At 40.3% G+C, this 23,910-nt stretch overlaps 1 protein-coding gene across 2 annotated transcripts; it reads right to left on the reverse strand.

The window, feature by feature from the left end:
- Positions 1 to 135: 135 nt before the first annotated feature.
- Positions 136 to 23,871, reverse strand: EIF4E (eukaryotic translation initiation factor 4E). 2 transcript variants are annotated; one of them, XM_075030945.1, is made up of 7 exons: positions 23,803 to 23,871; positions 12,448 to 12,554; positions 10,181 to 10,276; positions 8,075 to 8,138; positions 5,893 to 6,006; positions 3,209 to 3,348; positions 136 to 1,189 (listed from the first exon to the last, which is right to left on the reverse strand). In XM_075030945.1, exons 1-7 carry the CDS (start codon positions 23,854 to 23,856, stop codon positions 1,075 to 1,077), a joined length of 690 nt encoding a protein of 229 aa, XP_074887046.1. In that variant the 5' UTR covers positions 23,857 to 23,871; the 3' UTR covers positions 136 to 1,074. The 2 variants fall into 2 exon arrangements, with proteins under 2 accessions (XP_074887046.1, XP_074887037.1); XM_075030936.1 differs by lacking the exon at positions 23,803 to 23,871 and adding an exon at positions 22,195 to 22,322.
- Between the last annotated feature and the right edge of the window lie 39 nt (positions 23,872 to 23,910).

Consider the following 23,910-nt stretch of genomic DNA (forward strand, 5'->3'; position numbering starts at 1 on the left):
TAAAAGTTTCAACAGACTATAGCTCCAGACTTTATCTTTCTCGGAAGACACTACAATAGAAGCCACAGTAGAGACTGCCTTGTCACAAGAGGTACAAATACTTACTGTATAGATGGAGAAATAAAAGGACAAATCTAGTTGTCTAAAAGACAATTCACTGTACACATTTTATTTACAGTTTTGTACACTGTCTTAATATGAATGGGACCGCTTTTCTACTTGAGCCATTTTAACCAAAGCAAAATAACCTAAGTAATACAAAGTGTTAAAATACAGCATAAGATACAAAAACAGACATACTATTTCTAGTAAGGAATGTAAATTATGGTGTTACATTAAAAAAAATCCACAATTATGTTTAGGAAATCACACAAACAGATCACTGATTTGACTGAAATGCATAAGTTTGTAGCAAAGCTTTGATGTTACAAAAAACCAAAAAATTACCAAAGAATGCACAAAATTAATGTTTATTCCACCTTTGTCATATTCCCAGATTCTTCACCAAATGTTACATGAGCGAAAACAACTGAAATCAAAATATCACTAATGTTATCAAATAGGGAAAACAAATAAATTAATCTAGCAGCCATCAGCATAGGTTACAGCAAATATGATGCTGTATAAAAAAATTGCTAGAAAACTGTATGCACCATACTCTTTTCCAAACCAGCAATGTTACTGCATACAATGCAAATGTAAAACAGAGTAATTTCCTGCAGGTACAGAAATGCAACTTCTTTTCAGAATACTGTGGATAAACAATTTCTTTTTTCGTAATAGTAATGTTTCTACCAAGCTATTACAGAGTGGGCCAGGAAAACATTTATGGATTTGGGGGGTGAAGTGTACTAAAATTCTGATTGGTAATGGTTACTTCAGCCAAAATAGAAAAAAATGAACACAGAAGTACAAGACAAAGGCGAATGAGACTTCTCACAAATCTTAGCAACACTTAGATGGAAATCAAATTTAAATGTAGTCCACTCTGCTTTTGAAGAGGCTTTGGTTCAGCTCCCAAATCTCGATTGCTTGACGCAGTCTCCTATGAAAGAATACTCAGAAGGTGTCTTCTTAAACAACAAACCTATTTTTAGTGGTGGAGCCGCTCTTAGTAGCTGTGTCTGCATGGGACTGATAACCAATCACTATCTTTGGAGGAAGTCCTAATCTTTCCTTGTATACTCTCCTGGAGAAAAGAAACAGAACAACAGTTTAAGCAAAGCCCTTAGGAAGGAATTAGTAACAGGACAGCTGCTTTTAAGATCTGCTGACACCTTCATGAAAAATTGTTTCTAAATAGGCAACTATTTCTCAGGTATGAATAAAGGACTTGAAACAGGATTTTTCTAGCTTATTATATCTAAAAATCAGCTTATAGTCCTGTATGAACAATGACTTACCATACAAAATAGGACAAGCTCTTGCCAAAAAATAATTAACAGGCCTACATAAATGTATAACACAGGGATTCTACTGCATTCATGTAGTATATCATTAGCATCAGCAAGCTATATTTCCACATACAGCAACAAAAGAGCTATGAAGAAGTCATGGTCCATGATTCCAGAACTACTGAGATGATAAAATCACCTGAACCAAACAAAACAGCAATTCCCTGGAACAGTTTTTATCACCACACACATCTCAGTTGCAGAGACTTCCTGTCTTTAACTACTGATGGAAAGCTGACCCCCATCCCCTCAATTCATTATGGTACTGGTCAGGGGCAGCTACCCAACAGCAGCTTTAAGAAAAGTCAGCTTGGATCTTATGTCTTAAGAAAAAGCAGCAGCAGTACCCACCTTACACAGAGTGCTCCTTAGCAGAGTGAGATGCAAGCCACTAATGGCACTAGGCTGTAAGCTCTGACTACACCACAGAACAAGCCTGTTCAACTGCAGATTAACAAAACTACATAAATTTTCTTTTTTTTAACCCTACCCTAATCATAATGGAGCACTTTACAGGACCATAGCTTACCCCAATTTCAACTGTTAAATAAAAGCTTGACATATTGTCTTTGGAGTTATGGCAACATGAGCGCAGGTAGTCAGCGCAACTTACCTTAGTCATTGTGTCAGTAAGTTTGCAAAATCTTAGCTTTTTTACAGTTACATCTTAGCTCCTTAGTTAATGTTAATACCATTCTAAAAATGCTCTCTGATGCCTACTAGGTTTGATATAAGGTTATTCTCTACTAGTGGAAGATGCGTACCACAGTTCTGTTTATCATTAAACACTTACCTTTCAAGTCTGAACATGAGTGCATAATAAAATTGTTAATATAAGGCAGACCCCACCAGATTCGCAAAGGCCCAGATGACGAATGGGTCAAGAGAGCCACCCAATAAGTGAAAAACATGAGCAAGCTACTATGCTTGACAGTTAAAAGTTTGGCCCAAGACAGATGTGCTAAGCTGGGAAGATAAATATTTTCATTGGTTCGCATAGCTGAAGTGGCCTACAATGACTGAATTTAACAGCAAATAGTTTTGAAGCATCAATACTACTGCATAAGGAATCCACCAGCTTTAGCAATGCTTGCTAAATAGCAGAGCACAACAGGCATTTTCCATAGTACAGACTCATGATCATCGGAGGTGACTACTGTTGCTGACTGAAAGGAAGACTATAACATGCACATAAGTAATCCATGAAACTCAGTATTATTTTGTTTGATTTGTACTTAAACAGAGACAAAGAGGTAGGAAAACATCTGTAGAGTTTCACAGCACATCACTGTCCAGCTTTTTTCAAATATAAGGACATTCTTGTGAGCTTAAAATTTACAGCACCTTTCCTCTCTTATTCATAAGCATCACTTTCCTAAGAAAAATCTTACCAATGCTCTGTTACTGACTACCCACCTTTACAAACTGGCATGTTGCAAGAGAATCTACACAATCTACAAGTATTAGTTACAATGCCTCATTGTGAAATGAAAAAACTTTTGCCAAGATTTGTGTTCAATTCTTCATAATTTCTAAACTACAGCAAAGGTAGTGCAGCAGTACAAAGTAGTAACTAACATAAGCCCATACAAAAAACTACACAATAACAGAAATAATTTGGCACTGAGTTACTTAAACTGGGGATACAGCTCTGCACAGCCTACATTTGCCTGAATTGCATTATCCATCAAGTTAGCTGGCTTTAAATGCATTGTCACACTTCATATATTCAAGACACCAATCACATTACTTACCCTATATGCGTAACAGCATCCCTGTTTTCACATTCAGTTGTCCATATTGCTATTTTATCACCCTTAGTTCTAACATTAACAACAGCACCACATACATCATCACTGTAGTCATCAAACGACTCCCCAATAAGGCACAGCAGCTACAAAACAAAGATGAACTATTAAAAGTGGCAGTTCAAAGTCAGAATTCTGCTCCATAGGCACTCAGTGTACATAAAGGACTGAATACTACATTTTACTGCTTATAGCCACTTGCCATACAGCAATCATTTTCTGTATATTGCAGTATCTTCTTGAAGTTCCAAATGTTATAAGTGAACTTAAGCTCAGAGTTTTCCATCTCTGCTCCTGTCCCAACAGCTGCAAGTCCTAACACAGTTGATCATTTATGTAGTGTTGCCTCCCACCCCATCCTCCCAATCCAAAACCAGGTAAGAATTAAAGGAATTTATTCTTCTTTCTAAAGTACATTTAACACAGTTAGACAAATCTGAAGTTTTAAGTGTTCACATTCATTATCTAGGAAGAACCTGTGAAGAACTATTTGGGCAATATGTCAGCTATGTAAGGTCCAACTTCAATTCTGAAGTATATCAATTCAGAGGCAAATCAGACTGCAACTTAGATGAAAAGTGCTATCTAATGAAGCATTACTTCCTATCAACACACTCAGAAGCTTCAGAGTTCCCACAGACTGTAAAGTGGGAATCAGTCATCCTGAACAGTGTGTAATGCAAGGGCAACAATACAAGTAACACAAGATTTTTCCCCTGCAGATTTTTAATGAAGACGGGAATTGGCAAAGGTGGTACAATTCAGGAACACCACTTTGACTTAGGTGACATCCTAAGCATGTACAACATGCTAACTGTAAAAGTGATATTTAAAGTCTTCAACTTGCAACTTGTAAAACAAGCAATTTTCAGATATTCAGAACTGAGAACTTCTTGTGGTTAAGACACATTAATCTAGTCCATGCTGAATTAAAAATCCTTCTGCACACTGAAATATTAATCTCCAAATGAACACTTGTTTACTTCACTTGCCCAGTACGTTAAATACACTGCCATTACATTAATTTTCCAGAATCACTTACAACATTTGGAAATTCAAAACATTTGCAACTTTTTGAACAAAGCAGGTCTTTCAGTACTCATGAGAGTTGCAAGGGCTGACTTCATTAAGGAAATATAAAAAGGACAAAGTGTGCTACTGAGTAAATCAGGTATAACTACACATACTTTAAGTGTTACACCCAATTGCAGGCTGCACACATTCACTGAGTAATGAAAGCCACAAATGTTTAAGTTTAAACCACACACAAACATTCAAAATATTGAACAACAGGCTTAAGTACATACACAAGCAAAGATGACTACCATGCTCAATAAACACTACAGTCAAGTACATACTTCATGAATGCTGCACAAGAGGGGAAAAAAGTCTTCTCAAATAAAGTTTAGTTTACAGTTAACAGCAAAGATCATTAGATTACAATAAAAATTTGTTTCAAATGGGAGTGATAAAGGAAGTGGCTTTGATTTTTATTGGAGAAAGTTGGTTACAAATAATTACTAGAATTAAAAGCAACAGGGTTGTTTTAGAGCATATCCCAATCACCTGGGTATTCAGGCTCTGCACCATTGCTTGCTGCTAAACAAAAAGCTGAGCCCTCTAGTCTTAAGTCTGCAAAGACTATCTACATGTTTCCAATCCATATAATGGCTATTAAGAATCAGAAGGACTCATACAGGCATTTAGGTGGAAAAGCCAAATGCACACAGCAAGACATTAATTTACTTGTGCGGTCGTATTGCCTAGTAGTATAACACTCACAATCCTTTCTTCAAATCACTACTACAGTGACTAGAAAGATCCTAATAGCTCTGGTATTTTGGACACCTCTGCTTTGATCCTGAAAGCCGTTTCTTGCTTTCAAAGGGGTGCAATACTTCTTGCCTCTCACACAGAGATTTGGCAAGATCGCTTTGCATTGTACTGTCTGCAATCCATGCCCCTAAACCCGAGATCACACTAGACTGTTTTAGGCTATTCTGAGTCAGTTGCTAGACAGTACAGTTGTATCCTTTTCTACAACATGTTTACTGCAACCCATATAATCTCTAGAAGTATATATACCATTCAAAGAAATCTATTCCAAAGAGATAGAAGCAATGGAAAAAAGTATTTTTATAGTGTACATACAGGAAAGACTGCTATTACTTGCCTATCCTAGTGCTGAAATAAGTATAGAAAGAACAAAAATAAATCTGGAACTCCCTTGTTTCAGCAAGACCAAAACCTGAAAACTAGTCACTTGTAAGAGTATTTGTAAAACAAATTGTTACATTTAAGCACTTAAATTTGGGAGTTGCATTCAAGACAAAGTATTATTTTCCCAGTAGCTTCACAGCTATTCTGTACATTCCATAGGAAAAGGTTAATCTGTGCTGTAGAATTATCTCTATTGCTGCCCATTATAAGAAGGTATTCAACAGAATCCAACTATGTTGAGCATCACTATTGAAAAATGTTTCAAATACAGCCTGTCAAGAAAAACTTACAGGACACTGTGCTGCCAGGAAGTTAGAAGTCTAGTGTGGCACACAAAGAACAAACCAGTTAAAATACTAGATACGAATGCAAGATTCTTCAGTTGCAACTTGTAAGGCCATAGTGCTTACTGTCTCTAGCCAGAAGCGATCAAGGTCACTTCGTCTCTGCTGTTTGTTTAGTGTAATTAGCCATCGTCCTCCTCGCTTGTTTTTTTCATCTTCCCACATGGGTTCAATCCCATCCTGCAAAGGACAGTCAGAAGTTAAATCAGACTTCACAGAATCATAGAAAGGTTTGGGTTGGAAGGGACCTTAAATATCATCTAGTTCCAACTCCCCTGCGCACTAGACCAGGAACACTTCCACAACCTCTCTGTGCAACCTGTTGCAGTGCCTCATCACCCTCACAGTGAAGACTTGATCTGTATTTTTCCTAAAGAATAACCACCAGGCCAGTGATAACTGAAATAGCAACTTAAGAAGAAAGTGTATAGTTTAAGATACATACCTGTCCAGAAATAGTGTCTCATACCAATATCAAAGTTCCAAAGCAGCTTAACAAATGCACTCTCTCTAATGAATTTTTATTTTTACAGAAGAATCACAGCCCAGGCCAAAGTCTTGGCTACACAACATTACATACAAAAAACTGTGGGAAGAGGCAAAGTCAACCACCCACTTTGCCCTGTATGAAATGAGATAAAATTAGCAGCTACATTCTGGAGTCCTTATTTTAAGTCTTAACTCAGTGCAACATTGGCCAAGTGCTTCACTTATGCATAAGGATTACTTTACTGAAACAGACACCCTTGGCAGTCTATCTCAGTGACTTCCTGCACACACAAGGTGAGAATAAGAGGGTTTCCATCTTCAGGGCCACAAAAATCAACACACCATTTAGAAGCAAGCTGCATTCTGATTCATGCTTTACCAATGGCCCTACGCTGAACTAAATTACTCCGGATGCGCTGATCCAGGAAAGCGGCCAGCTGCCACTCCCATATCCACCAGCTACATAGCACTTCAGAAAAGTCAGTCATTAAAAAACCAGTAACTGTCTAGACAGAGAAATTCAGTTAAAAAACCTGTCTATTAAGAGTCAGACTAAGAACTTTGGCTGAAAACTAATTAAGTGTTCAACATGCAAGATGGAGTGGTGTCAGCTCACGTTAAATTTAACACCCTCACTGGCAGCTGCAGAGCTCAAACTACTTCATCACCTTTAAGAGGCACTCTTACGAGGTCACAATTGAAGGACAACAGCAAGAGATTGCTCAGACGCCTGCAACAGTTGCCAATTCTGTACCTGTTCCATGCATGTAAATACTTAAATTATTGCCAATTGGTAATAGGCAAACACAGAATAGATACACAAGACACAAATTTAGGATTCATGCAAAAAATACAAGCATGATCCATAGATATCCTAACCTCTGAAGGGCCTACAGCTTCTTAAAAGTTTACTAGTAAGGTTTCTCAGTCACCTAAAATATCGTTACCTTCCCAAACCCAAGCATCACCACCTCAGGCTGCTGGGGTTTACAAACTACATCCACAGTCTACTGAGGAGTCCCAGCCAGTAGCTATGTTTTATAAGCAAAGGAGAAACCAGGCACCAGTAGTTAGGGGATTATTTAGATATTTGAATCCAGAAAGGAAGCTGTATGTTAGAAGTACTTCAGAGAGGTTAGAATTTAATTTAGAGCTCCAGTTCTGATCTCCACTCCAGCCAAGGCAGGATCTCATGTACACTTTCTCATCAGCATTTCATTTTTGCTAGTCTGAACACTTCCTCAGCATCCTTTAAGTGTCAGTGTTGGGTACAATCTTCGATTTTATACATAAGTAATACAGCATTTAACTGGTGGTATAAAAATTAATTGTAAGAACACTGTGCCTCTGGCTAGTAGTGCTCATAAAGAATACTGGAGAACATTGTAGCCTCCCACAGAACCTGGACATTTTAACTCATTTCATGTCACACCAAGTGACAGAGCTAGAAAGTCTTTCATATTATAAAAATTGAGAATTATTTGCACAAACATCTCAAACATAGAACAAAAACAAACATAGTAACATTAAAAAACTGTCTGTGAAGGGTGTTAAAGCAAGTACTTGCATTTTCAGAACTAGTGACAGCCTGATTTTCAAAGGGCATGTGTTTGGGACTTCCTAAAAAAATTAACACCTTTAGAACATTCCCAATTATGTTCCTAAATATCTGAAGTGAAATATTTGGACAGTGTCTTGCTTAGTCAGGAAACCATCCATCAACATCCATAACTGAAGAAAAAAAGGTTAGCAAGCATACCTTAAAGAGCGAGTAGTCACAACCAGGCATTAAATTACTAGAGAGCTGGATATGGTTGTATAAACTATTGGAGGGAAAAAAGTAGGATTAAAAACTAAGCATTATTTTAAGGTACAAAATTCTTGAAGAATTTAAGACATATGACCAAACAACATACAAAAATTAAAAAGCATTAAAGTTATTTCAGAAGCAGTTCTATTTAAGTATTTTTCAGCAGTATAAAAGCATTAGCTTTAAAATGTTCTGGGCTTAAAGCAGCAGAATGGAAACTGGTTTATGAACACTTGCTGGGTTCCTATACCAATGCTTCTTTTAAACCCATTTCTAACAAAGTTATTAGAAATATAACTCACTCAACTTTCATGGCAACAAGTTCTGTGTGCATGTGTATCCTGTACATATGCATACATGGAATAAGGATAATCGTTTATATTTATAAGGCTACTCTCTCTGCAGAGAAAGGTTTTAGATTCAACTTTGCTATTTAATACAATACTCTGAAGGCTGTAGGCCTGATAATTCAAATTGAAATAAGGACTCAAAAGGCAAGAACAGATGATTGAAACAGCAAAATATAAAATATATACTCTGAATTAATTTACAACTATGCAATTCAGAGAAAAAAAAATCAAAGCAGTACATACTTTCTCCTCCTCTAGCAAGGAGATAGATGCTCTTTTTTTTCCTGTACTGCTAAGGTCAGACTTCAGAGAAAGACCTGCACATATCACAGTAACCTGCAGTCCAAGACCAACTAACATTCAGGCATGGTCCAGCACCAAAAAGGAAATGAATTACTGCAATGTTCTAACAATTAGAAATCAGGCATAGGAGTTTACAAAGCCAGTTACAGATTTACCAGCTTCCCTCCTTTAAGTTTACCTTAACAATATTTTCTCCCTAGAACAACACACCTATTTCCTACTCTGACCACAATGGAGGAATAACTTCTCAATTGCTTGGGACTTATTTTATACCTTCACTGCAGACATCTAGATCAAGCACTTCTTTTAATTACGCAGACTATCTGGGTTATAGGAGCTCAAAAAACTTACCCTTAAAAAACTTTTAATAGTGAGCTTCAAACAATTTAGCCACCCATCACACACCCCAAGACTGCAAACTACTGTTCACTCAACCGTTAGTCACCCCCATAGTAGGAATGGGAAAGCTGGTTACAAGCACAGAATCCTATTCCCCTCCCTCTGACAACTGCACTGATAAACACTTGTTCAACATTTTCAGTACCTTTATTTCTTCCCTGTCAGTGCTAATGGGTCACTGATGGGTCTTAGTATTCCACTAAGACACCATCTCTCCTTCACTGACCACATCCAAAAGAAGTTATGCAACAAAAACCTTAAGAACCCTACCACTCAATGTAGCATGAAACACTAAGAAAGATCAAATACATAATGCATTTTTTTTTCACTCTCACTTTCATGCCACTTACATTTTCTCTGTATTTCATCATTATGGCAGGCAAAATCTTCCAAGTAAGCCACCTGAATTTGACTGAAGCAAGTGTTCAGAAAGTACAGGCCTACCTTCAAAGGCTTTGTTATTGCTATTTCAGTCTAACTGCTTTTGCAGCCCTTCAATTTACAATGAAGGTAGTTTCTTCTGTAGCTTCTAACAAACTTCTTTCAGGGATGCCATTAATCTGCATCAATCTCCCAAGTACCATGCTCCAGATTCAGGCACTCTTGCACATTTGAAGCTGTCTGAGAATTTAATCAGCTAGCAAAATTTGGGGCCAAGTGACAATCAGTTGGCTACAAGAATTTACAAATTCATGTTACTATGAGATAGCTACTGCACAAATACAGTTTTCTACATGTATGTCATGTACATATGAATATAAGCAGTGTTAACAGCAAGACAAATTGCATTTAAAGTATGAAGAACTTCTCCAATCACATTTTCTTCAAAGCTTACATTCTACTACATTCTGAAGAATTGGTTAGACCTCACCTTCAATTTTGCAAACATTTAATATTACACCCCAAATTTGCAATTAGAGTACTTTATGGTTTTTTTGACTTTGGCATAAGCTTTTCCAACATATGTCAGGATTATTACACAGACTGAAGAATCTTTACTTACGCCCAAAAATCTTCGACAGTATCAAACTTTGAGATAAGACGAAGATTTGCTTGCCAAGTTTTGCTCTTGTCATTTTTAAAAAACCAGAGTGCCCATCTAAAACAAAACAAAATAAAATAATATCATATAGAAATTAAAGTATATTAAAAATATAATTAATTATTTGTATTGTTATATCCAAACTAATTGCAAGCCTTAAGATCACCATGGAAGTCAGTTTTCATCAATAAGCTACATGAGAAACTTAGTTCTCAAATATAACTCTTTGCAGATCAACAATATTTGTGTTCTCATCACAACAATCATGGCAGACTTGATGAACCCATTTAGGTAAATATTTTAAATAGTTTTGGAACATTTCTAAGACTCTTAACCTCTAAGCCTCAGATGCTTCTGCTTGCTGCCCCAGCTAAACTGCAATCCCCTACTGCAAATAACTGATTACAGTCTAAACCACCAACAACTATTCAAACTAGGAGCACAGCTCCCTTTCCAGTAATTACCTTGTAAAGGTTACAAAAGCTAATTATATCACTCCAAAGCTATACGTGACATGAAAGTTCCCCAAGCACTCACATACTAGGAGAGCATAAATTTTAGAAGGGAAGCTGCATTAAGCTTACTAATGGCAACAATTTTAAACAAAACCCCACCAACTTTGTTTCAAGTTTTTAAATCTGCATATATAAAGACAAGACTAAATGACAAATTTTCCATCCAATTTTCTTCATCATCTCCACTGAGTAAAAATCTCAACACATAATATAAATTGAACCTTTCACACAAAAATGCTCTTTCTGGATCTAAAAAGCATCATTTAAAATGCTGGAACAGGATACCTGATGAGGCATTTAACAAAACAGGCTTATTTTTAATTCTGATAGTTTCAGGAGTGTTGAAATCACTCAGGTTAGCACTAGAGTAGATTTATCTTCTCACATCAGAGTATTCTAACTCACCAGGTGTCAATCTATTGTTTTGAGACCTTACCCAACATTTCAAACCTCATTTTAGAAGTTTACTATTTTCTAGTAATAGCCCCACTACCACTTGTAAAGGAGTGTCAGCACCAATTTAATCAAAGTGTTTAAAGGAAAAAGAGGAAGGATAGAAGAAGTTGAGAGAAAGACAAGGGAAAGCGGGATGCACACTGCATACCACTACAGTGCAGAGTGGTTTTCCACACTTGCTCAAAACTTAGAAAAACAGCAAGGTGCCACTTGGTAAAAGGATTCCTTTGGGGCAGCACCTACCTACCAACATCAAGTACTGAGCATTCCACATCAGCTCTTCAGCTTACTTGGAGAAAATGACTTCCCAACTGCTCTTTTTGAAGTATATGTATGCTGCTGGAGTAACTTTTGTGCACATTTAAAGGAATTCAACCTATAAGCTTATAATACCTGTACTGCAGAAAGGTAGTTCAAGTTGAGGTTTTCAAGTACAAAGCTTCTTGTTAAAGTCCTCATTGTCTCTATAGCTCAGTAAAAACCTGAGCAGTAGCTTTTAAAGACATACCTGGTTTTGCACACTGAACACAGAATTTAGTAAGAGGGCTTTGATTTTTCAGTAACTTTTCTTAACTATACTTTTAACTACTGCTCCATGTTTTTCTTGTTAAACAAGAAAATTTAAGTGCCCTACAGTTTTTTTTTTTAGTGACATTGGCACAAATGTGTGCATTTGCACTTTACAGGGTTTCTTCTGCTGTGCTTCCTACAGATAATCAAAACAGTATTACTGTAGACACCAACCAGTCATATGACCAAGTCTAGTAAGCTCTTTGGCTGATTAGCACAGCTTCTACTACTTTCAGTTCCAAATAGGAGGAAAAAAAATGGTAAGGTATGAAGAAGTAAGACTGATAAAAAAAATAAGTCTTTGCCACTGGCACCTTAATTGCCCAAAGTACAAGGCAGTTCCGCTTGGCAGCAACTTCATCTCAGTGTCTCTTAAAATACACCAGACAAAAGTAACAAAAGCTCTGCTTGCCTCCAACTAAAAGCAAAGACATGCTCTTTCCAATTACCTGGCTGCATTATGAAAATCTGTAGAGATTTTCAGCTTCTGTAACAATCCTATATAGAAAGGCTCAAAATTACAACAGGATCAGATTCTATTTCCTCTGCAACCTCACTGCAAAAATCTTCAAAAAAGAGAACTCTCAAAATGCTGCTAGAAAACATAAAGCAAACAAGAGAGCTGTAAAGCCACAGGCATTCTTCCACCTTTGGTAAAAGTCACAATCATGCTTCTGTACTATTTACCTGTTCTGTAGTGGATGCTTAATATACTGTTCAGGGCTGGCAACCTCCTGACTAGGTGCTGGCTCGGTTTTCTCCTCTTCTGAAGGCTGAGGGTTGGGAGTGGTTTCCTGTTTGAAGAAAGGAGTTATTAATACGTTCCTTCTCAATTTTTATTGAAGTAATTTAGTTCTCTGAAGTAACTTTAAGAAGGTTGAAGCTAAGAGTTCCTCTAATTCATCTTGGACTAGGGGCCCAAATCACATCATGGAAGCACAAGCTGTATCCCTTTATTCTTCAACATCTGAACAGGTCCTACAAGAAATACTAACTGCAGGAATTCACATTCTGCTGTTCAGTGATTTGCTTCCCATGTCATTTGTTTCCAGAATGGTTTACTTAACATACTTGTCTTATTTTGAAACAGTTCTGAGAGTTCAGAAATACACAACATGCTATGTTCTCTAGAATATGTATGTGTAAAAAATTAGTTTCCAGAATAATAACTTCAGAAGGAAAACTTATCAGTTTCTGACAAAGCATCATTGGAAACAGATGTACAGGCCCTGTTTATTTAGAAAAATCTGTTACTATAAGTAGGACACATGCCTACAATTCTCAGGTCCAAAATCAGCTATTACAAGCAGCTAGAAACCAAACCAGTAAGTAGTTATCATCTTATTTGCAACATTACTACTAACAAAGCTTCAGGCACCAAACAGCAGAATTTAAACACATACCCATTCTCAAGTTTCAAACTCAAATAAATGTAATTACACATTTACCACAGATTAGACTGATTCCAAGTATTACTTTTTCAAATCTCTAGAGACAGTGCTACAGATGTCAAATATACTTAACACAAAGCAGTGAAATAATATATTAAGTAGTAAAATAATATATTCCCTTTGCATCCAAACCCCCTCAAGCTTATCATTCAGTTCTAGAAGCCACTGTGTCAGGTTTGAAATTCTAATGCCATTCCTTCAAACTAGGCAACACAAAGCTTCATTGTGAGGCCAAGTGTCCCCGCCAGTTACCACCATCTCTCCCTAATCTGCAATCCATGCTAGAATATTACAGAGACAAGGAACGAGGACTATAGCTCATTCCATACAGCTAACACAAAAATGCGTGTACAACTGACCCTGTGAAAGAAAAAGCACTTCAGTAATATAAGCAAATACTAACTACAGCAGACCCAAAGACTCTAGACATTCCTAATGCAGCAATACAAAAGTAGTACTTAAATTAAACTTTGTGGTCTTCAGAGAACAAAGCAATGTAGGGGTGGATTAAGTAACAGTAAGTAATCTAATTAATGGAACACTTTACTTCAGTCTTCCATGTTACTCAGTTTATTATCACCAAAGCTGCTGAAAAGTGCAATGGATCTGAAGAGGTAACATAAACACTGTTTAACTGTTAACAGTCCCAGCTGGCAAACTCTTCTGATAACACCTAAAGATCCATCTTAATGGGGATTTTCTTTTCATTATCAATATATTTAGCATTATCAAGCATGATGCTTTGTTTTACTTCAGAGAAGTTACATCTTTATGCCCGAAAATAATTAAGTATTCTTTAGTTTAACAGCTCACCTAGAAAAAAACCCCCTCAGTTCAAAAGCTAATTTACATCACGTTTAAGAATGCTTTCATATGCTCCCACGTTCACAGGGAAAAGAATTGAAATGCAAAGGGGCAGTGACAACTAGGCTAGTGCTTTGATTTACACAGTACAAGGGGAAGTTAGTACAGTTTCCTGCCTCTTAATAAAAGTAAATGCTTTCTGAAGATTCCCTAATGTGGAACATTACTGACAAACCCACAGAAGCAGTGTTGAACAATCTGTCAAATCTCCTTCAGTGTAATACTGTAAAAAGCTAAACAGATCTTAAAAAAACCTATTAAGTGCTTCAAATTCTATCTAGAATAAAATTTCTAACGTTAGCCCCATTTATTTTTAAGTTGATGGTATCAAATATACACCTTTCCCTTTAGTCACATTCAAGAACCCCACAGAACAAATTAAGATGGTCAATGCACAGAGGCTGTAAAATACATTAAAGAAGCATTTCAGTATTTCCTCCGCCAAGTTATCATTTCTATTATACTACAAAAAGCCAAGTACAGACAACTACAACTTAAGTGTTGCCCCCCTTCAGGGACTTCTAACTGGAAGAGTTAGAAATATTACATGTGCAAATAAAATGAGCATACAACAAAAATCTTGTTGATACTTTGGAATTAAACTAAGCACTATGTTTTGTGATAAAACTTGCTTTCATTCACAATGCTCTGCAGTTATGACATCTAGTATTTACAATTGATTTACAAATGCTATTGCACTAAAGATTTTTACATCCAATAGACTCACTCTTGACAAATGCAGAGTATCTTCCAAAAATAATTTCATTTGAGTATCTCATTCACATTTTCCCAGCAAATAGCTTTCAATATACAGAGAGCTAATCCTAAAAGTCTCCCCAGTCAGTCTTCCAGAAGTATTGTAACTACACAAACTGGAAGAATCAATACAAAACTATTGAGCACATGCAGGGCTATGCCATTTCATAACTTCTAACACAAGACAACATCAGGAAGGATTAAGGCAGCACCTCCAGACAATTAAAAAAAATAAAATGCAATGAGTCTCAATACCTGCCCAGTATACCAATGGCCACCCTTCACATAACTACGTGACAATCCATTTCTGGACAAATGGAAGACATCTGACTCAGCACAAACATTTTAGTTAAGTCACCACAGTAACAAGTCCCTTAAGATATTTTGAAAGCTACCTAGCATTAATGAAACTCAGACTAACCATTATTTCAAGCTCCTGCCCAAAACAGTAGTACATGACAACTCACCTCCAAGGCCCAGCTATGATCTTGACCCAGGGTTATGCCACTCCCCTCAAAAACTAACCCAGACAGATTCCCCCCCCCCCCGCCCAGTACCAGGCTGCCCATCAAGGATGGGTACAGCTGTACACACCACAATAAACCTGGAAAAAGGTGTGAAGTTGGAAGCAGAGCTTATTACCACAAAACAGTTTCCTGGCTGGTCTCAGACAGAAGCCTAAAGGAGCTTCTTTTCACTGCCTTTTATTTCCCACTGCCATCAGGGAAAACAGAAAACGGCCATTTTCATTTTTGACTGGTTAATCATATCAGCTCCCATTTCCTTTCATCTTACCTTTATCTCACTATTCTGACCACCAAGCTAAAGTATTTGTATACCAAAGCACCTTCCATTATTAGTCAAATACAAAGTATGTAAGTTCACCAATTGCCATTCAAAGTCCATTTCTTGTATCCAACCTCTTTCCAGCTACTGAAATTCTACCCCAAAGCACAAGCATGCAGGTTTTAAAAGTTCCTGTAAATACAACATGAATTAAAGTTACATCATCCACATTTTACCAATTCACACCTTGAAATCTTGCAATTGTTACACTATTAACTTAGCAAAGTTAGACTGTCTCCACCAGCAGTTTCTAGACTACTAAATTTAAAATCCTTTGTAATAATTTACTATTGCTCATAACCAATGCATTCTTTAACCTAAAATTGACTTTGCGTCTACTATTAAACAAAGCCACCACTGGGTTTGCTGCTTTTAAAACAGATGTAATAAAAAAAGGGTAGTATTACCAGATAAACTGGAAAGCTTCACATGGCCAATCCTACTCCCCATACACAAGACAGCACATAATTAAAAGTGACATTTATTCAGTACACACGTGTTTTTTGATGTAGGAATCAGCTTGCAGAAGTCCACAAAACAATTGCCTACTCAGCATTTAATGACTGTGCATATCTGCACATTACTTGGATTCTGACACTTGCAGATTTAATTAGCATTATTTGTTCTTTCTCCACAGCACATAATGACCAACATATCAAAGGAAGGTGCGTATGTCACCAGGACAGGAAACAAATACCACTTACAGTAAAAACTGCTTAATCAGGTTTGACTATTGAAGAAAACAACTAACTAGCTTGACTAGGTTTCACAGAGTGCTGTCAGGTGCTGCCCAGACCACATCCATGTCATGTAATTGTCTACAGAAGTTGTTCAGGAACTCCAGTTGAGAGAGCACAACATTTACGTCCCAAAAGGACGTAATGTAGCACTGTTGTGCTTTTTTGGTGAAAGTAAAGAGAATTAATTAGTGGAAGAGGCTTCCAAAGTTGTCTTGCATTAAACCAAAATAAGTTCATTTTTAAGAGTTTCTACCTTCTTTTCTAGGGTTTCCAACAAAATGAGAAAACTGCATGTCCCAGTTACCAGATGTCTAAGGAAAAAGCATGTCAACTATCTGCTGGTCCTTATGCTTCTTGCAGATAACTGCTACTACACTACAGTTAGGGTAGCAATTCACAAGGCACAAAAATCAAGAGCTATTTATTTCAAAATATTCTGGACAAAAAAAGGATTTGAGCCCACCCACAAGCAAGTATTATGTGCTGTAAGAAAACAAACCAAGTGATGATCTGATACGCAACTCCGAGGAATGAATATACAGAGGTAAAAATCATACATAGTATGGGTAATATCAACTGGAAGCGAGGTACCAAGAGCCACCTGTTACCAATCAAACAGTGTTAAATAGCTTTCCAGACACCAGGAGAGAAAAATTTTCTAGGCATGACATAACAAGGCCTAATGCAGAGCAGCTATCCTCACTGCATGCATTATTACTTAGAACACCACAGATTTTTAGAAAGGCATTCACTATTAGAACACAAACATGGGACATGATTTTAACTGAGTGACATCCCACCAAATTGGAACAGAAATGCAAAACATGTACAGGAACAAAAGACTGAAGTAGAAGAGTCACACACTTCCTCCAGGGTCAGATGGGCACACTGTTCTTTTAGGAAATAGAATCTCAGGTTTTAAAAGATGCAAACAATATTTACAGCCCTTTTGACGTTTGAAAAATGGGTTACTTGAAAGTACCCTTCAGATTTTCAACATTTAACTTACAACCTTATGACTACAATTAGCAAACAAGTTACAAGGTATATCAAAATACTTCACTATCTTTGTGGTTTTTTTCCTAGCTGCCTAAGCAGGCTGCCCTTGCACTAGCACTTCTCACCCCAGTTTGCATTCTGCTGCCTCCTTCGCTACTGGAACATGAAACCTACCCATGGGATACGATGACTTTCCACATCTAACATTGTTAGTTCTAAGGCATTCTGACAAGAAAACAAAAAATTCCCAAAACTGCTGAGGAGAACAGTTCAGATGACTGGAGGAACAAAACATCTCTGATCTCCCCGCACACTTCTACACAATAAACACAAAAGCACTGCAAATTACTGCAAGTTTACTGAGCCTCTCATACAGCCAAGCATAGTATTTTACACCAGCTGAAAAATTAAGACACATTCAATCTTCAGAAGAGAATTTTAAAAAAGTTGTATAATGTATGGATGCTCAAGAAGTCAGTCTTCAACCAAAAAGATAAAGTACTGGACATACTACTGGTATGCCTGATTATTGTGAAGCATGTGATGTACATGAGCTACTTTGATAAACAGCACTGAACACAAGAAAAAGTGACCACAATTTAAAAGTTTATTTGTTTAAACAACTGCTTTGCACACTTAGGAAAAAAAGTCTTTTAAACAGTTAAATTTTTTCTGCCTTACATTCACTATGTAAGAATCAAGGACAACTGCCACTTTCAGGCAGCTAATGGAACACTTGTATTACACAGCACACTTAGATGTGTGGATCACACACTTAGTACCTTCATAACATGAACATTTTAAAGAGGAATAGGTTTTAGGACTTTAAGAAATGAGTGACTGCTTTAAGTTTCTATGTTAAAATAGTCTCTAAACTTATACCTAACCTTGATTTTAGAATATTTCAAGTGAAAGACAAATTTGAGGAAAAAGTCACATTAATTCACTTTGAAAACCTTCGTTTCTCTTTCACAATACAGGCTCTCTATCAGCATCCCTCATTTGATTCTCCCCTCTATCCCCTCAAAATTCACACTGATCTTTACAAAGCTGCCAAAAGGTCACATTTTCTCATCAAAATTTCCCACATACCTCCACACCTGCGGGTAGTATCAGTAAATAAAACACAACTCAGTCTCACATGCTATTTTAATGCACTACCTCAAAATAAGCTTGAGATTTTTTTACACTGTGTGAAATGTAATTTTTTAAAATTGCTTTCAGAAAAATGTTTATCTCAAAAATTTACAAGTTGTCCAACATCTTCCTCCTCTCAGAGGAAGCTTTGTATTCAGTCAGAAATGTAATTTACAATTCAAAAGTTTATGATGGACATTCTCAATTACTAAACAGCATGCAAGATACATTTATCATGTATCATCTCAGAAAAATGCAAAGAGCAAGCAACTGTGTACACAATACTACAGCTGAATACTATACTCATTTCAACCATAGCAGGTCACTGACTATATTACGACAGAAATACCTAGTAATAAGAGTTAAGTCCAAAGTTGAACACGGCCTGCACTGAATTTACATGTTAACTGCCTGTCAGTAACACAAAAGAAATACCTTTCAGCTTACCTTGAATTTTAGGAGCCATTTTGAACTTTCCAGAATTTCAAGGCCCTACACCACTATGTTTGTAACCCTTTGAAATAATACTGTTTCATTTAAAGAAAGTTTAGAGTCCTACCTACTGATGATTAGCTGTTTAAACAAGCATTTTCCACATTATACACAAGTGAAGTTTCACCCATGTATCTTAAAATGCGGAGTTAAATTCACAAGAACTGCATTTGCGCAAGTGTAACAGTAACCGTCATGAAGCAACAAATAAATAGAAGAACCACAATGCCAATTTCCAATTTAAATGATGAGGGATCAGATGCTTACATGTAAGTTACTTCCACACGATTTATACACACCTAAAAGTTACAGGCTTTGTGTGGCTACATTTTAAAGTCACCTTTGGTAAACTACTGTTTACTAAAGCATTACTATTGGTTTTGTTGTTGACTTTGTGGACTTTTGTACAGTGTTATCTGCTCACATTTAATCCTCAAAGGCTAAAACATGAGCACACTCTAACAGGACACACTTCTGCATATTCTCACAAATTAATCTAGAACAGTCTTGAAAGAGAAACAATCTGGATAGCACAAGAAAAACCGAGAGTTTTAACCTGTCAATGTTGCAGAGGTTTAAGTTTTTCCTGCAGTGAAGTAAACCTCTGTGCAACAGGTCTATATTTACTTAGAATAATCTTGCTTTTCTTAGCAACTTCCATGGGACTCTCTACAGTACCCTACACTAAAGTTTCAATACTCCTACAGTTTCAAACATTTTTCCCGGCCTCTTAACAAGACTTAAAATGCATGTTATATTTGACAGCATGGAAGTAGTAGGCACATCACTGATTTTAGTAGGAACCTACATTAAAAAAAAAGACACAGTCAGTCATGTTTTGCATTTCCTGAGACACATTTTCATACTAGGGAAGCATCGCAGATGATGTCTCTACGTACCCAGGTCCAAATTTTGAAGGCCAGCAACAGAAAGGCTTCCCTGTGATCAAGAAGTAAGCCAATCCGTAACCACACATACAATTAAATTGTTCAATTGAAAAGCACGTAGTATTTCTACAACATTAAGCATCTATGACCTCAGTCACTATGAAAGTCTAACTTTAAGCTTTGGTAGGAGAAGTGTGAGCCACCTAAAAGAACAATAAGCAAAAATTGTGTTATTTATATAAATTTGAAAAGCTGATATTTGTTTTCCTAAGCATACTTCAACTATGGCAGAACATTCAACAACAGCCTTACTTAAACTGTTTAAGTGTTGCCCTATCGTCCACTTTTACTGGCTCAGCACAACTGTTTTGTCACTGCACGGTGAACTGGATCTGGGAAACCAATCTTGCTGGCAAATGGCAGGGCAAAATCAATTGTTTATTTTTGCCTAAATTAGGCCCCAGATCTAGCTCAACATACAACCTCAGGCTTATGTGAGAACAATGGAGAGAATGGTGCAGAGACAGGCTTACGCCAGCACCCATGCCTTTAGAGTAATTTCAATTTTCAATGGCCATCAGTATTACAGATTATGTATCACAACCCCTGCTAAACTCCATGGTCATCACAAAACACTGAGCTGACAGGAAGCTCTCACCTTCAGCTATGTGGGCTACAGCTCAGAAAGATCAGCTTTTGGATGGGAAAACAAGTGTTTAACACTGTGGCTGGAGAACACAGAAGTGGTGCTGCTAGTGGTCCAGCTCACTGCCTTAATCACTGACATTCTTCTTGTTCAGAACTGATAGTCATGCAATTTATAAATGCTGACCGATTTCAATCTCTTCTTTGTCAGTAAAGGTGAGGTGGTTTTTTTTTTTGTTCATGGAAGAAAACCATAACAGGACAATCAATGTCCCTTACACAAAAGGGTAAAATTAATATTTACTTAAACACAGCGAAGTGATTTTCAAACTTAAGTACTTTTTGTCTAACCATTACAAAGCCTCTCCAAAGTACGCACTGGCTACTTATTCACAGTTGGCAAGCAGCAGCAATAAACTAGCCCTCCTTAATTTTCTCATTTCCTTGAAACCCTAATACACAGTCTTCTGCTGTCCACTCCTCATGATACACAAGCATGCGGGATTAGAATAACAACTATACTTGGCCCACTTCCAGCTGCTTCAGTTCTCCATGGAAGTGCAGGCTGGGACGAGGCTTACAAAATAGAGCATAATATCACAAACATAACTTAGTACCCAGAAAAAGAAAAAAAAAAAAAGTACTTAATTACCCTGAAAACGACGAAAAAGCTCGAGTAGAGACATCCTTTTGATCCGGGAAGGTGACATAAGCGGAAAAAGCCAATTTCGTTTGCAACACGCCTCGAGTCTTACCCGTCGCACCGTCTTCTCGCTTCAGCCACCAAACTGCCGGGCAGCGCACCTCCTCCCTTACAGATCCTCACCCCCGGGAGGCGACCCCGCAAGCCTCCCACTCGCCAGGCCCCTCTCCCCGCAGGCTCCCTGCGTGCCGTCAGACCAGACCTTCGCCGCTCGCCGGCCGGCCACGAAGAGCCGCCCCCCTCGGCGACCGACCGGCGAGTCTAACCCACCCGGCCTCTCCGGGCGGAAAGCAACATGGCCACCCCCACCGCGCCACATGCGCCGAGCAGCCGCCCGCCAGGCGGCCGGGCCGCCTCCCGCCGCCGCCCCGGGCCGCTGCTCCCTCCTCGCCGCCGCGCCTTCCGGCCCCGGCGGCCCCGTTCCGTCGTCGTCCCCTCCTTCCCCCCCTCACCCCGCCGCAGCGCCGCGGGGGCGGCGGGGGCCGCGGGCGGGGCGCGGCACAATGGGCGCCGCGGCGGCAGCCGGCGCCGCCGGCCCGCAGGCCTCGCTCCCGCCCGCCCGGGATCGCCGCCGGCCCGACCCGGCCCGGCGCCCCCCGCGGCCGTGTGGCGGGCGGCGGTGGCGGCGCGGCCCTCGGGCCGCCGCCTACCCCCTCTCCCCCCCCTCCGCGCAGGCCGGCGCCTCCCGCTCCCCCTCCCCCCGCTCCGTCCCCCTGCCTGCCTGCGTGCGTGCGTGCGCTCCTCGCCGGCCTCGCCGCCCGCGCCCCGCCGCCCATCCGCCTGCCGCCCGGCCGGGCGGGCGCCGCGGCCGGGGGAGCCGCCAGAGGAGGCGGCGACGGCGGCGGGAGGGCGAGGAAGGAGAGGGGCTGGGGGGAGAGAGAGAGGCGGGCGGGAGAAGGGAATGAAACACTCACCGGTTCCACCGTCGCCATCTTAGATCGATCTGATCGCAGAAGCGCTGCGGGGAGGGGGAAGGGGCGGATAAAAAAACCCAGCTTCAAACCCGGTTGGCCGCCCGGCGGTCACGTGAGCCCGGCGGCCGTTTGGGAAGGGGGAGGGGAGGCGCCCGCCTTCGGGCCCCCGGGCGGGGCGCGAGGCCTGCCGGGAGCTGTAGTCGCCGAGCGCGGCGGAGGCCGCCAGCCCCTCCCCCTCCCTCTCCCGGCCCGGCGCCGTCACGTGGGGAGGAAGAGGCGGGCGGCGGCGTGCCGCAGAGCACCGGTGTCGGCGGACGGGGGGGGGGCCCGCCGCCGGCACGGCCCGGCTTGCTTACGGCACGGCTCGCCCCGAACGCCGGGCCCGGGGACCGCTCAGTTCGTCCGCCCGGGGCGGGGGTGCGTGTCTGGTTCCAGCTGCCCGCTGCTCCCCCGGGAAAATCTGCCGGCGTCTGAGCGCCGATTTAAACACCTCATTCACCACAGAGGAGTCCAGTGTTTCAGATCATGGGCTTTATTCGTTTCGTTTAACTCGAGATTTCGCCGATTCCGCATTTAATTGACCCGGTACTCAGACTGGACCGAGACATGGCTGGTGCTTTAGCCTCACCAGGCAAAAAAAGGTAGCCGACAGAGAAACCCGCTCCTCCTCAAACCTGCCGGCCAGGAGGTAGCTGGGGCTTTGGCGCTGGAAGGCCAGCGCGTCCAAAGTGTGAGGCTGCTGGTGTCCGGGTACCGCCAGGCTCCTGGCCGGGAGGTACGGGGCAGCAGTGAACAAAGCCAGGAGGTGGGACGCCTTCCCCGCACGGGGAAACAGGAGTTCCGCAGGGCAAGAGGAAAGCGGGAGGCACTTCCCATCTCTTCACCTCGCTTTCCCAACTCTGCGGGAAGGCCCCTGTCAGCAGAGGTAGACCCAGCCCGACTAAGACCTCCTTTTTCTTGTGAAAGGATGCAAACATGGAAACACACGCTACCCTCAGCCACCATGTCCGACTTCCCAGGCCCGTCAGTGGAGCTCATTTGAGGTGCATGGGAGAAGGAAGGGAGAGGTGCTCTCCAGCCAAGGAAGGATTAGACAGGTTTGACGATGAAGGGTGCTGAAGCTTTGAATGTTATGAGGGAATTGCCAAGCCCTGGACACCTGGGCCAGTCACCTACATCAGGAACTTGGTCAAAGTGTGCTGCAGATCCCTCTTAGCTCACGGGCCCCGATTTCCTTCTTGCACCACGGGGAGCAGAAGAAGGTAATACTTGGCCAGAACTCTTCCCAGCACAGAAACGCAACACAGACAGGCTGGGCAGGCACAGGCGTACAGCACTACCAGCCGAGCACTTCGGTTGTTGGCAAATGAGGCACAGAAGTTCACAACTGTCAGCCACGTCTCTCTTGTCTGGCACAAAACAGGCTGTCCCCAATAATTCAGAGCATCAAGAATTGTACTTAGGTCTAAGGACATGTCTGTACAAGGGCTGCACGGGCACTGCATCTCTTCAGGACAGCTCCAGACACTGTCAGCTCCCACCCTCCTGAGCACATGGGACACTGTATTCCTAAGCCCGTCTGGCAGTTTAAGGCACTGCGAGGCTCACCTGGGCAGACTGTCCTCTAGCCAAATGTCTACCGCTTGGCAGGCCACAGAACATTTTGGGTTTTATCTGCTGTCACGCCTGCATACAAACTGCCATGCGGATGTGTCT

Source organism: Buteo buteo, chromosome 1 (assembly GCF_964188355.1).
Source record: "Buteo buteo chromosome 1, bButBut1.hap1.1, whole genome shotgun sequence".
Taxonomy (NCBI): Eukaryota; Metazoa; Chordata; class Aves; order Accipitriformes; family Accipitridae; genus Buteo; species Buteo buteo.

What these genes read in the sequence shown, in the direction of transcription:
- EIF4E (XM_075030945.1), bottom strand. Translation starts at nt 23,856, where the DNA reads ATGTTCTGTGGCCTGCCAAGCGGTAGACATTTGGCTAGAGGACAGTCT. An exon ending in CTAGAGGACAGTCTGCCCAG is followed by an intron (nt 12,555 to 23,802) that starts GTGAGCCTCGCA and finishes TTCTTCAAACAG; the next exon opens with GAAACCACTCCCAACCCTCA. An exon ending in AAGCATCCACTACAGAACAG is followed by an intron (nt 10,277 to 12,447) that starts GTAAATAGTACA and finishes GTTTTGTTTTAG; the next exon opens with ATGGGCACTCTGGTTTTTTA.